Here is a 13,954-nt window from a genome sequence, read left to right as displayed (position 1 = left end):
TTCGTATGTGTGTCTACCAGAGGAAAGCACAGTGGGAGTAGGGGTGAAGGAAGCGAAAAGCTAAAACGAAAGATCGGAGAAAGAGAAACCCTAATTCCTCCCCTTCGAATCCACTCTAAATCTCTGCAGTCATCCCCTCACCCGACTCGCCCAACCTTCGAATTGTGAGAAAGCTGGCCCTTGTGCTTCCGCCACGAATCCGCCGCCGGATTCCGGGTTTGGTGCCCCAATGCCGTTCTTTCCTGCCAATGATTCGTTCCTTGTGGAGGATAAGGGTCTTAAAGAGGCTGGTTTGGCTGCTTAGGTTGTCAGTTGGTGTAGATGCTCTAAGCGGAGGGCTCGGAGGGAAGCGGATCGGAGGTTTCGGGAGGTAAAGAATGATAACGAGGGATTCTACTTGTCGGCATCCTGTAGCTTGAATGCGGGAGGTAAGAGTTCATTGATGTTCCTCGTCTCTTGTTTTTGCTTGTTCTGCTGTAGCGTTGAGAGAATTGTCTGTGAAAAAAAAAAGGATTTAGACGTAGTAGGTCACTTACGCTTAGTTTTGTACTTCGATGACCTGACCTGATAATTCATGCATTATACGCTGTTTGCTGATGATTCTTTGTTCCTTGCTGATCAACCTAACAAAACATGTGTTTGTTACGATTGGGCATTATGTGTTGAAAGTTTCACGACAGTTAACAAAAAGGCCGAGGATTCTCTAGATTTGAGTGTTTGCCCCGAAACATTTTTTTTCGTTTCTCCGTCTTAGCGTTATTAATTGCAAGTTCGATCCGCAGGTTGTCGCATTAACGTTGATCCAATCTGGGTGAAGGTCCTAAGCAACTGGTTTTATTACGCATCTATTGAACATTAATATGTGAGGATCTAGAAGCAATTTTGTCTGCAAGAAGAACTAGAAGATTGTAAGATGCCTTCTTCACCTTTGACCAGGCACTGCCCAGTGACAGAGCTCAAAGCACAAAGTGCCCATAAACGGGGCCACAGTTTTGAGAGCAAATATTCTCTCAAGGCCAAGGACGATGATCTATTCCTGTTTAACGAGGTGCAGAACCGTGAAAGAGACAACTTCTTGCTGCACTCCTGTGATGACTTTGATGAATCTATATGTAATATCAATATTCTGCTTTTAATTTCCTGATCTATAGACTTTTTATTCGTTAGATTTCTCATCAGTGTTTAAGTACTGATTTATACAAATTTTTCACTCATCTCAGCAAAATTGAGATATCTTTCGGATTTTAATCTTGGGATCACCATACCAGTTCGAACAGAGAGAAGTGGTCTACTTGATGCAGATGGTGAGAAGAATGATTATGACTGGTATGTTCCCTTATGTAAGAGGCTTTGTTCATTGGCTCGATGACAATGTTAATAGTCACTCCACTATGTTGCAAAGAGACACTTAGGTGCCAAGAATCTGGAATGCACTATTGTTATATTTGTCCTGAGCATGAAGCATGTAATGTGAAGTTTCTGTTGGTTCCTTAGCTGTTATGTATCGAGCTTGTCTTTGTTTGCTATTCGAATATGGTATAAGAAGATAACAGTTTTGTACTTTCTCTTGGAAATTTGACTATATCAAATCATGACTAATAAATTGCTTTCCATTCAGGTTGTTGACTCCTCCTGATACTCCTCTATTTCCTTCATTGGATGATGATGTGTCACAATCTCCAAATGCTTCTAGAGGGAGGACAAGAAGTCAACCTATTCCAATTTCGAATATATCAATGGTATGAATTCCCTTTTCTGACAACATTTCATGTATGGGAAGTTTTCATTTTATCCCCCTTTCTTTCTATTATATTTTTTTGATTATTCTTCTTACAGTCTGCAAGGCCTAAAAGAAGCAGTGAGAGTCCACATAGATTAAGTTCATCTCCTAGATCTAACTATAGTGTCTCCCGTCCAAGAAGTAGGCCGTCCTCGGTTCCTCGCTCGAGCCCACCTCCAATTCTACGACCTGCAACACACTCACGGAAGCCTTCCACACCTCCAACCAAATCACTGCCATCAGCTCAACTGTCTTTGACTCCACCATCACAGAGGATAAGCACTGGTTCCAGTATGCAGAAATTCACTAGTAAAGGGAGCATGTCACCTGTAAAGGCAAATCGTGGGAATTCTGCCTCACCAAAACTGCGAGGATGGCAATCAAATCTTCCTGGTTTCTCCACTGATGTCCCACCTAACCTTCGAACTTCCCTAACAGACCAGTCAGCAACACGTGTCCGTGGTTCATCACCGATATCTGATAATGGAAGGGGGTCTGTGTCAAAATATGGAAGGCGATCAATGTCACCATCTTCTTCTAGAAGTACAATATCACCACGTAACAGTGAAGGAAACAAATTTAGCTCTATTAGCAAGCCATCTGCATCATCTTCCCAGGAAGATGATGCTCAATCACATGCTTCTGCAGGAGTTTTTCCTAATACAGCTACCAGGAAATATCAAAATTTTGCCCACAACAGAGCTCTGGGATTTTCCAAGAAACCTTCAGGATCTCTCTCTGCAAGTTTTGCTCCAAAACGATCCTTTGATTTTGCTCGTAGGCAAACGGTAAAATGCTATACATTGCTTTATTACCATTACAATCTTTTGTTTAGGGGCATGTATGCGCTTGAACACTCTTCAACCCTTGGCCCTCTGAAAATACTGGTAATTTGTTTGAGTTGGATTTTTGTTAAAAATGACTTTTTGTGCTTCAACCATTGCTATACTACTGCTGATTTTGTGAAATTACTCATTGCTAGTATATTCTATATTCATTTCTCTCTCTAAAAACAAACTGAACTACTTTTGTTTGTCAACCTACCAAAATTTTGAGGTTGGTGGAATTGGTAAATCTAATACCTGAAAAGAATGGAGATAGTTGCAAAGGAAATGAATAATAATCCTTTGGGTACACGAGGAACATGCATTTTTGTTATGTATGATTATCAACTATCTTTACTCTTTATCATTTAGAAATTGACACTTGTAATTTGTTCATATGGAGCCATAAGTGTGAACTGATTGTCTACCTGTGTGTTTTTAGCTTCAACGTCAAGTGTAGTTTTCTACTAATTGCATGTCTGTTAACTGCCTTTGTTCTCATGAATTCTTGTTTTGTATATACTTTTTACATACTTCATATTATTATATTTGGAAAACTGTTGTTGTATTGCAAAGCTTTACAGCGACAATAATTGTGAGTTTGAAATAGGAGTCAGTCATCACGATATGAAGTACTCTTACAGAATGTTTCTCATTAGGTACAACTATGTTCGTTGGTGTTAGGATTTAGGAGTTACTTTTATGAGTTATTGGTGTTATAATAGTATATTATGGGTGTAGTTCCACATGAGATATTTTACTAATGCGGTATTATATTGAGTCCTTTATACAATATTTTTCTGTCTCAACTGTTGGAATATATATACATACATATAATTTACACATGCACAATACATACAAGAATATTACATCATGTGTTCATCATCCTTGTGTGCTTCTTTTCTTTTATTTACACTACCTTTGTGTTATTTCAGATTTTCTACCCCTTAAACCTTTGTTAATAAAAAAGAAATATGGTTTTGACTATGTTAGGATGATTTGATGCTTAAATGTTAGTTATATTACTAGCTAAATTGCTTCACATTTTCTCTAAATTGCTTAACAAGGGTTCCCTCCTTTTGTCCTTTCTTCTCTTTTGTACTGTAATATGCTAAAATTTCGGCAATACTGATTTCGATATGGTACCAACATTTTGATGCATGGTGCCACTAGTGAATTAGAGGTAGGACAAAGAAAATGAAGAAGAACAAGAAAAAGAAAAAGAAAAGAAAAAAAGACAATTGTATACTTAAGTTCAAACTTTGTTTTCCATCTACCGTTGTACTATTTTGACATTATCTTGTATGAAGACAAGCTAAAAAAAATAACAATATTATCTCAATACATCTTGACCTGTGTTGTAATATATCAAGGGGTGTTGAGTGTTGCCATTAAATAATATTTATCGACATCATTGACACAATGACATAGGAGACCTTGCATGTCGAATTTTGGCAATTTATTGGAATGATACATTTTGATTGTTTCGTCCGACATGGTACGAGGATTTAAACCATGCTTTAATACACTTCAAAGTTGACCTTATCAGCTATGCTAGCATATAGCTTGCACCGATGAGCTTAGCTAGTTAAACATATTATGATAAAAAAATTAATTATTAAAGTCTAAGTACATGAATACACTGTGAGATCTTTAAGCAATTGGAATATCAATAGAATATTGCAGGACTTGGATGCATCCTTGTGATGGAATAGGTGGCAAGCATAAGAGTTCCTGCAGAAGTTTGAGTATGCATGTTCTCATAATTTATCATGGTTAAACTTGAAAGCTTTGGACATGGAGATAAAGCTCCATTTTTCTACAAATGGGGATATCATAATCATGGAAGGATCATAAGTTGTAGAGCCGTAGGGGATAGGATGCCATGATATCACAACATCAAATACAATCAAGGATAACATATGATTGTATCCTCAGCAACATTTTTCTACTACCAAAGTTATGGTCATGGTGTCACAGCCATGGGTGTAAGTGGGCTGCCTCTGATGGTGGGCAGAGCAAGAAACAAACAACTGATCTGGCTGATGACTTCATATACTGAGGCCTGGCACCTATTTTGCCAAGGTGATGGAGTGGCAGTTGTGGTGCAAGGGAGCTATATCTATTGATGATCCTCCAACGGAGTGAGAGGCAACTGAGCAACCTAGGGCTGCTGACTATCCACCAAGGCCTGGTGTCAGCACAACTTTCTGGGAAGAGTGCTCTTGGGGTTTGAAAGGCTGGGAAGTGCTGAAGACATCAAGGCTGTTCCCTTATCAGACTTTTGTATACAGGATGGACACACAGTTACAGACCACTGAAGCTACTCAATCGGATCCCTGGTCTGCATTGGTACAATGTTCAGGATGTTAGGGCATAGATTGGGTATGCCCATACATGATTGTACACCTTTTTTGGATCATAATTTATTTACCTTATCCAATAAAAAAGATAACATATGATTAAACACCATAAAAAATTGTCAAATTACCATCCAAAGCTAGATTGAATGACTTGCCTAGCCCCAAGGATGACCTTCATAGATATTTGCAAATGGTCACAAATTAAAAAGATTTCATGTTATCACCTAGTGTCATATCAAAAGGTCTACATTACCTATGGATGATTGCATTCTCAATGGGATGTCTAAGTGATTGACAGTATGATAGTATAACGCACAACTCTTCAATTTGAGACAACAAATTTAGGCATGGTGACCAAGGTGGAGGTGTTTACATAGGATAGTGCCTGCAATGTTTGTGAGTTACAAAAGTGTGATTGGATGTTGAATTATGGAACTCCATAAACAACTGCTTATTAATAATGGAGAGCAGGAAGGTGGAGATAGTACAATAGTCAGTGGTGTCATTAGAGTGCAATCATATGATGGCATGGATAACAGAGAGGCAAAGGGATAAGAGAGAAGCTAGTGACTAGATGGAGGGAGGCCACAATCTCCACGCGCTTCCCTCAAATTGATAGCTATAGAGGAGGATCAAGAAGATTTGTTGATAACATGTTAGGATTTATCAAAAAAATACTCTATTATTCAATGAGGATACATTGCCTTGCATAGAGCTCAATGGAGCAATGACATTCATGTAGTTGATTTGAATGAGGCCTTGATAGAGGCATTGCTGAGAGAGGTGGTGTTCAGCACAAGATAAATATGGTGATGCTGTAACTTCTCAGGTATTATCGGCTTTAGCAAAATTCCTAAGGATACAGTGAGTCACCTGTTGGAGTATCTGGTGTAGTTTTAAGAGAGGACTCATTCTCATTCAAAGGTTAATTGAAGAAGAAAATAATAGTATTGAATCGATAAGAGATACTATAGTTTACCTTATAAAGTTTAACAATACAAGGCAAGAATACAGCCTAGTTTAGCAAGGATAGTGTCAAGGATGATATGTTAAAAGAATTTGACAATGAAATTTTTGATTGCTCATCTCATTTTGATTCGTAATTGAATAAAATCAACAATAATTTTTGAATCAGAGATATGATCCTATGTATTTTTATTCTGAATAAACATCAATTTACTCTATATATAATAGTAGAATTTACTCTATTTATGAGAGTATGCTATTAAATAGCTTATTATTTAATTTTACATATTTAGAATCTCAAGAATAAAAGTAGAATTATTTTCTAAGATATTTTATAATTTTAAATTGAACCTTAGACTTACGATTTGAAATTCATCAAAGCTATTCATGACTCAAAATTTGATTTGACGGCCTTGCTACTCTGTCTTATGCACTTATTGCTGTTGTGTTTTTTGGGGGTTAAACATAGTTGTTTCATTTTCTTAGTTCACTGTCATCTTATGCAGTGTAAATTGATTCTTCATATGGCTGAAAGCTTAGAATATTCCACTTATGTTCGGTTCATACTTTCTTTTATGTGTTGGACTATTACAATTTTTACATTTTTTAACTCCCTGAAATCTCTATTTACGAAATCTGTGTAGGATCACCATAGAACTCCTCAAAATATGTTCAGGCCATTGTTGTCAAGTGTTCCTGCCACCACATTTTACTCCGCAAAAACAAGCAACGCGCATGGGTCTATGCTTTCTAGGAATTCTTCACTCACAACCTGCAGTAATGCAACTTCTGAGCATAGGGCACATTTTCCTCTTGATTTGGAGGATGCTGACCATGATCAAAGTGATCTGGCTGGCAAATGGGATAGGACAAAGATGCCTGCATTCCAAGAGGAAGTATTTATCTTAGATAAATTAGATGAGGTAAATGAAGATCCTTGTCACAGCACTTACACTGGAAAATGCCAAACTAGTATTGGGATTTTTGACGAGAGTATGCTCAGCAAAGTTGACTCACAGTTGGATGATTCAATGGCTGATGATGGTGTTGCCGGAAATACTGTTGCTTGTCAAGATGTATCATTTGCTAATGAGATTTTAGATATTTATGCTGGTAAAAAAATGAGCATTTGCTTAAAATGTGGAAAATATTTTAATTTGATGGATATGGATGTTTGTCAAGAATGTTTAGCATCATGTTGTTTGGCAAATTCCAAAGAATCTGAGATTAATGCTACTTCCCAGGAGATCAATTCGATTGGAAGATTATGCATTTGCTTGAAATGTGGAAAAAGCTTCAGGGTCATGGATATGGTTGTGGATGTGTGTCAAGAATGTTATGCAATACATGGGTTGATAGCTTCTGGGACCAGGCAAGTTGCATCCCGGGATGATCCTAATGGCGCACTGCATCATGAGATTCAAAGGGAAATGGGTAAGCCTGCGCTTCATCACAGTAGACCTCATTCTACTCTTAAAGAGCATGGACAAATTAGTGAAAGACCAGCACCTGATTTCTCCATGGATAGTGGAGTACACTTGATGACTCTCAAAAACAAAGAGAATCTTTCTAAACAGGAAGTATTAATGCCAAATGAATTGAATGATCTAGACTCCTATTGTAAAAATGAATCATCACAGTCACTACAAACTCCTTGTCCAAATGACAGGGTTGATAACTCTGAGGGCATGGGTATTGCGATACTTCTAACAGACAGGTCCAGCAGCAGAAAACAGCATCTTGTGCTAGGAAACAACATTTCTCTCACAAATATTCTGTTCATGGAGCCTTCTTATGGAGTTGATGTGAACATCATGAAGCACAGTGTTGGGAATGATAATTCTTTTGCTACTTCCTCAGTTGAACTGGGATCATCTGGACAAAAGGACGTGCTCATTTTGCATCAGTTAAGTAATAGAAAGGATGAGATGGACAATGTGAGGTGTGACAGTCACATTACTGCCCATTCAGATTTGGAAAATTTTCCTGGCACATATAGACCACTTTATACTGAAATTGAAACTGAACAAGTTTCTTCTTGCGTTAATCTGGGTCTTGAAAATAATGTGGAAAATAAATTGAATGCTGAAAAGTCTGAAAATTCTTCTGGATACTCAGGTTTGAGTGGTTTAAAGCATGCATATGCAGAGCAAGCTGCTGTAAGCACAGATGAATCTTGCTATGCTAGTTCAACTTTGGCATCTAGTGGCATGTTGCTGCAGTTGGGTGAAGAAGATACTCTCGAAATGCATGATACATCTATTTCAGGTAATCCAGGTAGAAGCTGTATTTCTTGTCAAAACATGGATGAAGTTTGTTTTCAAAACAGTGGAGGCAATGAGAAAACGGAGAAACTTACTTCTAACCAAGGTGCACCTTTAATTGAAGACAACTATATGGTAACTGATGTTGAAACAAGTAGCTCTCTTATTGTAACCTTAGATCAGCAAAATGAAATAATCAGTTATCAAGATGCACAAATCGATTGTATAACGCCTGAAATGACTATCTGCTTGGAGGCTTTCTTAGAAGATTCCATTTCAAAAACTCTGGTCAAGGATGTGTTGCCTTCTGAATTGGAATCTAAAATTTCCCAGGATTTTTCCGATGGTATGTGGAAACACCTATTAAGTAATTATTATTTGTCATTTAATGACCATGATTAGCTTTTGTTTGACATTTCCAAACCTTATATTCATTGAGGCTTCTAATGATATTTGCTTTTTCTCAGCCGCAAACATGGTTTTTCTTTATGCACATTCACTCTGTGTTTGCTGACTACTTTTATCGGCAAAAACCTGTTTTGTCACATTGTACATAATGTAGATGCTGCAATTTTTTGCTTATCCATATGTTGAATTATTAACCACTGCCAATTTATGTTTTCTCCTACTTTTATTATTTTATCTTGCTTCTCATGTATGTAGTGACTTGATCACGTGGAATGACTGTGTCAGCAAGTTAGCAAAGCACTTTATGTTTGACACATAAATGTTGTTATGGGACATTTTGAGTGAAATTACAGTTCAAGCAAATTATTTCCTAAATGCTTAAATTTTTTTTTTCTATGACAACAAATTATCTTGAATTTTTTGGCACTCATAACATTTGAATCGCTTTCTTTTTAAGTGGATACTATTTTATTTTTACAAATTGCACATACATCCTCACTGTTAGGGGTGTTTGTCTTAATATTTTAGGTTTTGTGTTATATCTGAAGTGTTGTTTACCCCATAAACAATACAATATTGTCCTACTTGCCTTAATTTCTTTATGGTATCAAAGCCACCTGTTTAGGCATAGGGTTCTCTAAAAGTGGTATTACCCTAAGGGGAGGCCATGACCTCCCACTTATCTCTTGATCTTCTCTCTCCCGCCAAGCTTTTTCTCACATCAATGACCTCTTTCCATGGTAGATACATTCCAGCCAAAACATTGCAGTGAGGTCACAGATGCTTATGAGGAGCGCTACCTCCTTGCATCATTATTATAGTGACGTCTTTGCTGATTGAGTCCTTTGCATCCATTGCGACATCTCAAGGACAGCAGGCATTTCCGCCTTTGCTAGCGCTGACCAGAAGCCCTCTGACTTGCAATCTTCAGGGCCAACCTTCAGAATATCAACCTCGACTGTCTCATTTCTGACAAAGTCTTTGCTGGCTACTGCCAGTCTGAAGGATCATATTGAATTCATGAAGCCTCCGTTGAAAGGTGCGCTAGCGAACTTGATGGTGATAAGCACTATTCCTCCCAGTGATCTCTTCTTGGGTCTGGTCTACCGTTGTCGTGTGCACTGTGTACACCTGTGCGAAGAATGTCTTAGTAGCACATAGAAGAGACATCTGTGATTTTATCCTCTACTGCAGCAACAAGGTAGTTCTTCTTGTCTGCCTTGTTTCAGACCTTTTAAAACACACCCTCAAACAATGCTTCAAAGGGTGTACATCCATCCAAATTCTTGATGAAAAATAAAACTGAGAACACAAGGAACTAAGATCACTATCTTCACCATATCTTTGATTTCTACAAGTCTGCCATGCCTACTAGATTTCTCCACTACTTCGTCTACTAGTCCCTTTTCTTCACTTGACTTGCTTTCTTAGCACGATTACTTGGTCCATGTTTGGATGATTTACAACTCTTTTCTTCTTGGTCTCTTTCTTCATCTTTTTCTGACTCCATCTGCAGTTTCACCTTCCTTGAGGCTTTCTTTCTCTGCTCACTGCATTCCTTATCATTTTTGTTCTTAAGAATAAAAATAGTGAGTTTGTCCCTCATGTTTACATCTGAAATAGCCAACAAGCGGCACATTTGAGGGTGATTTTTGTAACTATGAATCTATGTCAGGATTTATTTTAAACTAATGACATTTATCAGAGTAGGATTAGATTTTATAGTTGGAAATACAGTATTTCAGAATTTGCCAAAGTTTTTTCCCATTTTAGGTCTAAGGCTATTTTGGGTATTTAGTTTTAACCAAACTTTATTGACATGGACTTATTTTAAACTAATGGAATATATAGAGTAGTATTAGATTTTATTGTTGGAAATATGGTATTTCAGAATTTTACCAAAGTCTTTTCCGCATCAATTTTAGGTCTTGAGGTGTATCCAAGTGATTATTTCAAACTAATGGATTTATTTTAAACTAATGAATTTATTTCATACATTATTCTAAAATATTAGATAAATAAATAAATTATAAAAAATTTAAAATTTATTGATAGGTGATTAAATTCTAAAGCATTTTCTATGATCTTTAAAGTTAAAGAAAAATATTGTTAATTACAATAAGTTACTGTTTAAGGTAGATAATTCACCAATGACACATGCAATATTTTAAATTTTAAACAATATATATGAAAAAATAAAATTTTAAGTGGCAAGTATATATATCTACACCAACAATCCTATTAATATCAATACCTCTTAAACACTCCTTAAACTAGAGCATAGATAGTATCTATATCCAACTTGTTATATGAACCTGTAGTATTTTGGCATAATGCATTTAGAAGCTTCCCAGCAATCATATGTATTCATTTGATGATTGCCTGTTGTTCCAAATATGTTTTACACAACATAAAATTGTTATGTCATCCTTGTTCTTTCTGGCACTTGCAGAAGAACCAGTTACTATTGAATCTCCTAGGAAACAAGTGCAAAGATGTTTTACTCTGGAAGAAGCAACAGATGCCATTCTCTTTTGCAGTGCTATTGTTCATGATATTGCCAACAAAGCTGCAACAATTGCGGTGGATAAGGATTTGGCTCTTTATGACTCTTCACATCAACTAATTACATTTCTGGGAAGTACTGTTTCCAATCATAAGGATTTCCGAAAAGCATCCAGTGGGCGTACTCCGAGTCCACGTAGAGTTAAAAGGAAAAAGCAAGAAACTGCTGACAAGATGCCATCTGTTGAGCCAACAAACAATGTCCTAAACTCAGAGATCACATCTTACGACAATCAAGTTACACACAGTATAGATAGTGTGAAGCCCCCAAAGCCTGAGTCCAAGTGCAACTGCACAGTGATGTAGGCAGTTCCTTCAGCAAATTTCTCGGCAAATGCAATCTTCGTGTCGTTCTCTTTTGTATAGCACTAGTAGTAAGTTCAATTCTTTGCAGGACATGGTTGTATATTCCAGAGTAGCAGTATGTGCCCTTCCCTTTTTATTTATTCATCCTTACGCAACAAATCTTGTAAAGATAATCTCGTCGGCAGCAGTTCTCGAGAGGAATGTAAAGTTTGTGATAGCTGTTGATTTTTCTTTCTAGTCTGGTTATATGCGGGTGTTGTTGCCACTGTTCTTGAGGGACGTATGTGTGTGGGTTTCTCTCTATATGTTTTGTAAATTTCTGTCATTGGTTAGCTTCTATGGCTTTAATCCATCAACAGAGCTGTAATGCTTATTACATATATTCTTATTCCTTCATTCTGATCTTTCTAACCAGGAAAATATCAAGGCAAAGGTAATTCTTTAGCATAAAAGAAGCAATTCTTTAGAATAATTTTCTGGTTCTCTGATTGAAGATTTGAATTATTAATTAAATGAAGTTTCCATAAGAAACTGGAAGAATTTTGATTTTTTGTTTTTAAATGTACAGGGGTTTCTTCTCAATGTTTTCTTGATTTACACAGCAAGTGAATGCTAGACTATCTGGACATCATTTTCATTAACTTGTATCTTCTTAATCTCGTACCTGCAGGGAGTAATTTCGATAAAATGATACATTGTAATAATTCACAAAATGATACTGCTTTATTTTTTGTTATTATGTATCTCTTTTTGAGTTGATTAATTACAGTTTTGTTTTGGTGAATCTATCTAGCCATTTGAGGGTTTGTGAATAACAAACAATTTTGTATTTATCTTAAGCTTGTATACACAAGATTTTTTTTTTAAATGTTGTTTTATATTTAGCATACAAGAGAAGAAAAAAATTTCATGGAGAGTAAAGGCTACTTTAGTCCAAAGTGAGTGAGCCTAGTGCATTCAGCAATTTATTTTATTATTTCTTTGATAATTCAAGTCTTTAAGTTTTGTGTGAGTTATGTTAAAGATAGTTATGTTAATATTTCTCTTTGATGAGTAAATTTGTAAATTTGAAATATAATTTATATATATTCAAAAGTCAAAATATTATTTCGTTTAGAATTCAAATCTTTAGGTTTTGTTTGATCACGAGCAAGTTGGATCAAATTCAGCTGTTTTCATCGATAATAATACCAAATTAAATTGTCAAGGACTAAGTGTGACTTCTTGTCCTCTCTACAAATGCATAGAGGTCATCCACAAAGCCTACCATTGAAAAACCTGATTAATGCAGAAAAAGAAAACAAAGAATAACTGATTAAGGCCGAAAACCATAGAAGTTCTATAGAAAATTTTGTGGATAAAAAGCATAAATGATCAAATACCACCTGCTGAGAAACATTCAATATTGTGACAGACAACTCAAAGAATCCCAAAAGCACCAAAATCTATGCCCAGGGTACTCATAATAAACAAACAAGTTTTAAGAATGACAAATAGAATTCCCCGCCAATCCCACATTGGTATACACAAACATAAATTTCAAGAAGTAACAAACACTTATACTGTCAAAATCTGATTCTACCATTCTAATATTCTAACAAGCTATAGTTATATTGGAAAGGGGAAGATCGCTTCTCAATCCTTATGACCTTAACATTCCCCTTTTCCTCTTGTTGATCACACAACAAGAATAAGTGAAACTAAGAAAGTCTCCTCGACAATAAGAGTAGCATACAGTCAATCCTCCCCATATGGTCACCAGATCCACCACATAATAATTCACCCCAATATTTTCAAATTGATTGGAACCAGTTATGTCCTCATCATCTCTAAAATTTCCTCCAACAAGGATATCATTGCCACCATATATCTCATGGGCGATCTTAACATCATCTGATACTTTACTTTAGAAGTCATCAAATGGCCTTAAGCATCCATTTTTATATTTAATTTAGAGACTACACCACAACTTACACATCAAGTGAATTTCTGATCTTGAAAAGAATCTTCAGAGTGAAGGTGATGAAACCTCATTGTGTTTAAGGAAAGCTCCTCAAAATCTGCAACCACATCCATTTCAATACATGCTTGAGCAAATGAGAGGCTAGCCTTTTTGCTGTTAATTGATCTAAATAAAGAGGATTTCCCGAGAGCTCAAGATACAAACAAAAGACCTTCATACAAAGGTGCCCATGAATTCTAACCCAGACAGCATAGAAGAGAGAGATACCTTTTCTGAAGATAAGTCCTTGCTCCATTTGCACGATCAACACGCATGGTTCTAAAAGAACTAAGGTCTCCAAGAAGACAACTAAATAGATCTTCCTCATTGGTGAATCAAAATACAAAAAGAAAAAAAAAAAATCTGAGGCAAGAGAGAAGACCTACATATCTCTGAGGCTTCCAAAAGGCTTTGTGGCCTTTCCACAAAATGGCCCGTTGCTAAGAACTTCCAGTGAATCTCCCCTTCTCTCGTCT

The 13,954-nt window shown here is 36.5% G+C and overlaps 1 protein-coding gene across 1 annotated transcript; it reads left to right on the top strand.

Moving 5' to 3' along the window:
• The first annotated feature begins 8 nt into the window (after positions 1-8).
• Positions 9-11,713, top strand: LOC141825493 (uncharacterized). Its single transcript, XM_074712875.1, has 7 exons — positions 9-428; positions 783-1,112; positions 1,221-1,326; positions 1,619-1,739; positions 1,837-2,568; positions 6,578-8,543; positions 11,058-11,713. The coding sequence occupies exons 2-7, from the start codon at positions 914-916 to the stop codon at positions 11,474-11,476; spliced, it is 3,543 nt and encodes a 1,180-aa protein (XP_074568976.1). The 5' UTR covers positions 9-428; positions 783-913; the 3' UTR covers positions 11,477-11,713.
• Positions 11,714-13,954: the final 2,241 nt, after the last annotated feature.

Source organism: Curcuma longa, chromosome 3 (assembly GCF_044706935.1).
Source record: "Curcuma longa cultivar G26 ecotype Majalengka, Jawa Barat chromosome 3, ITB_CL_G26_1.1, whole genome shotgun sequence".
Taxonomy (NCBI): domain Eukaryota; kingdom Viridiplantae; phylum Streptophyta; class Magnoliopsida; order Zingiberales; family Zingiberaceae; genus Curcuma; species Curcuma longa.
The sequence above is the reverse complement of the archived record's forward strand: the minus strand, read 5'-3'. Positions and strand labels throughout refer to the sequence as shown.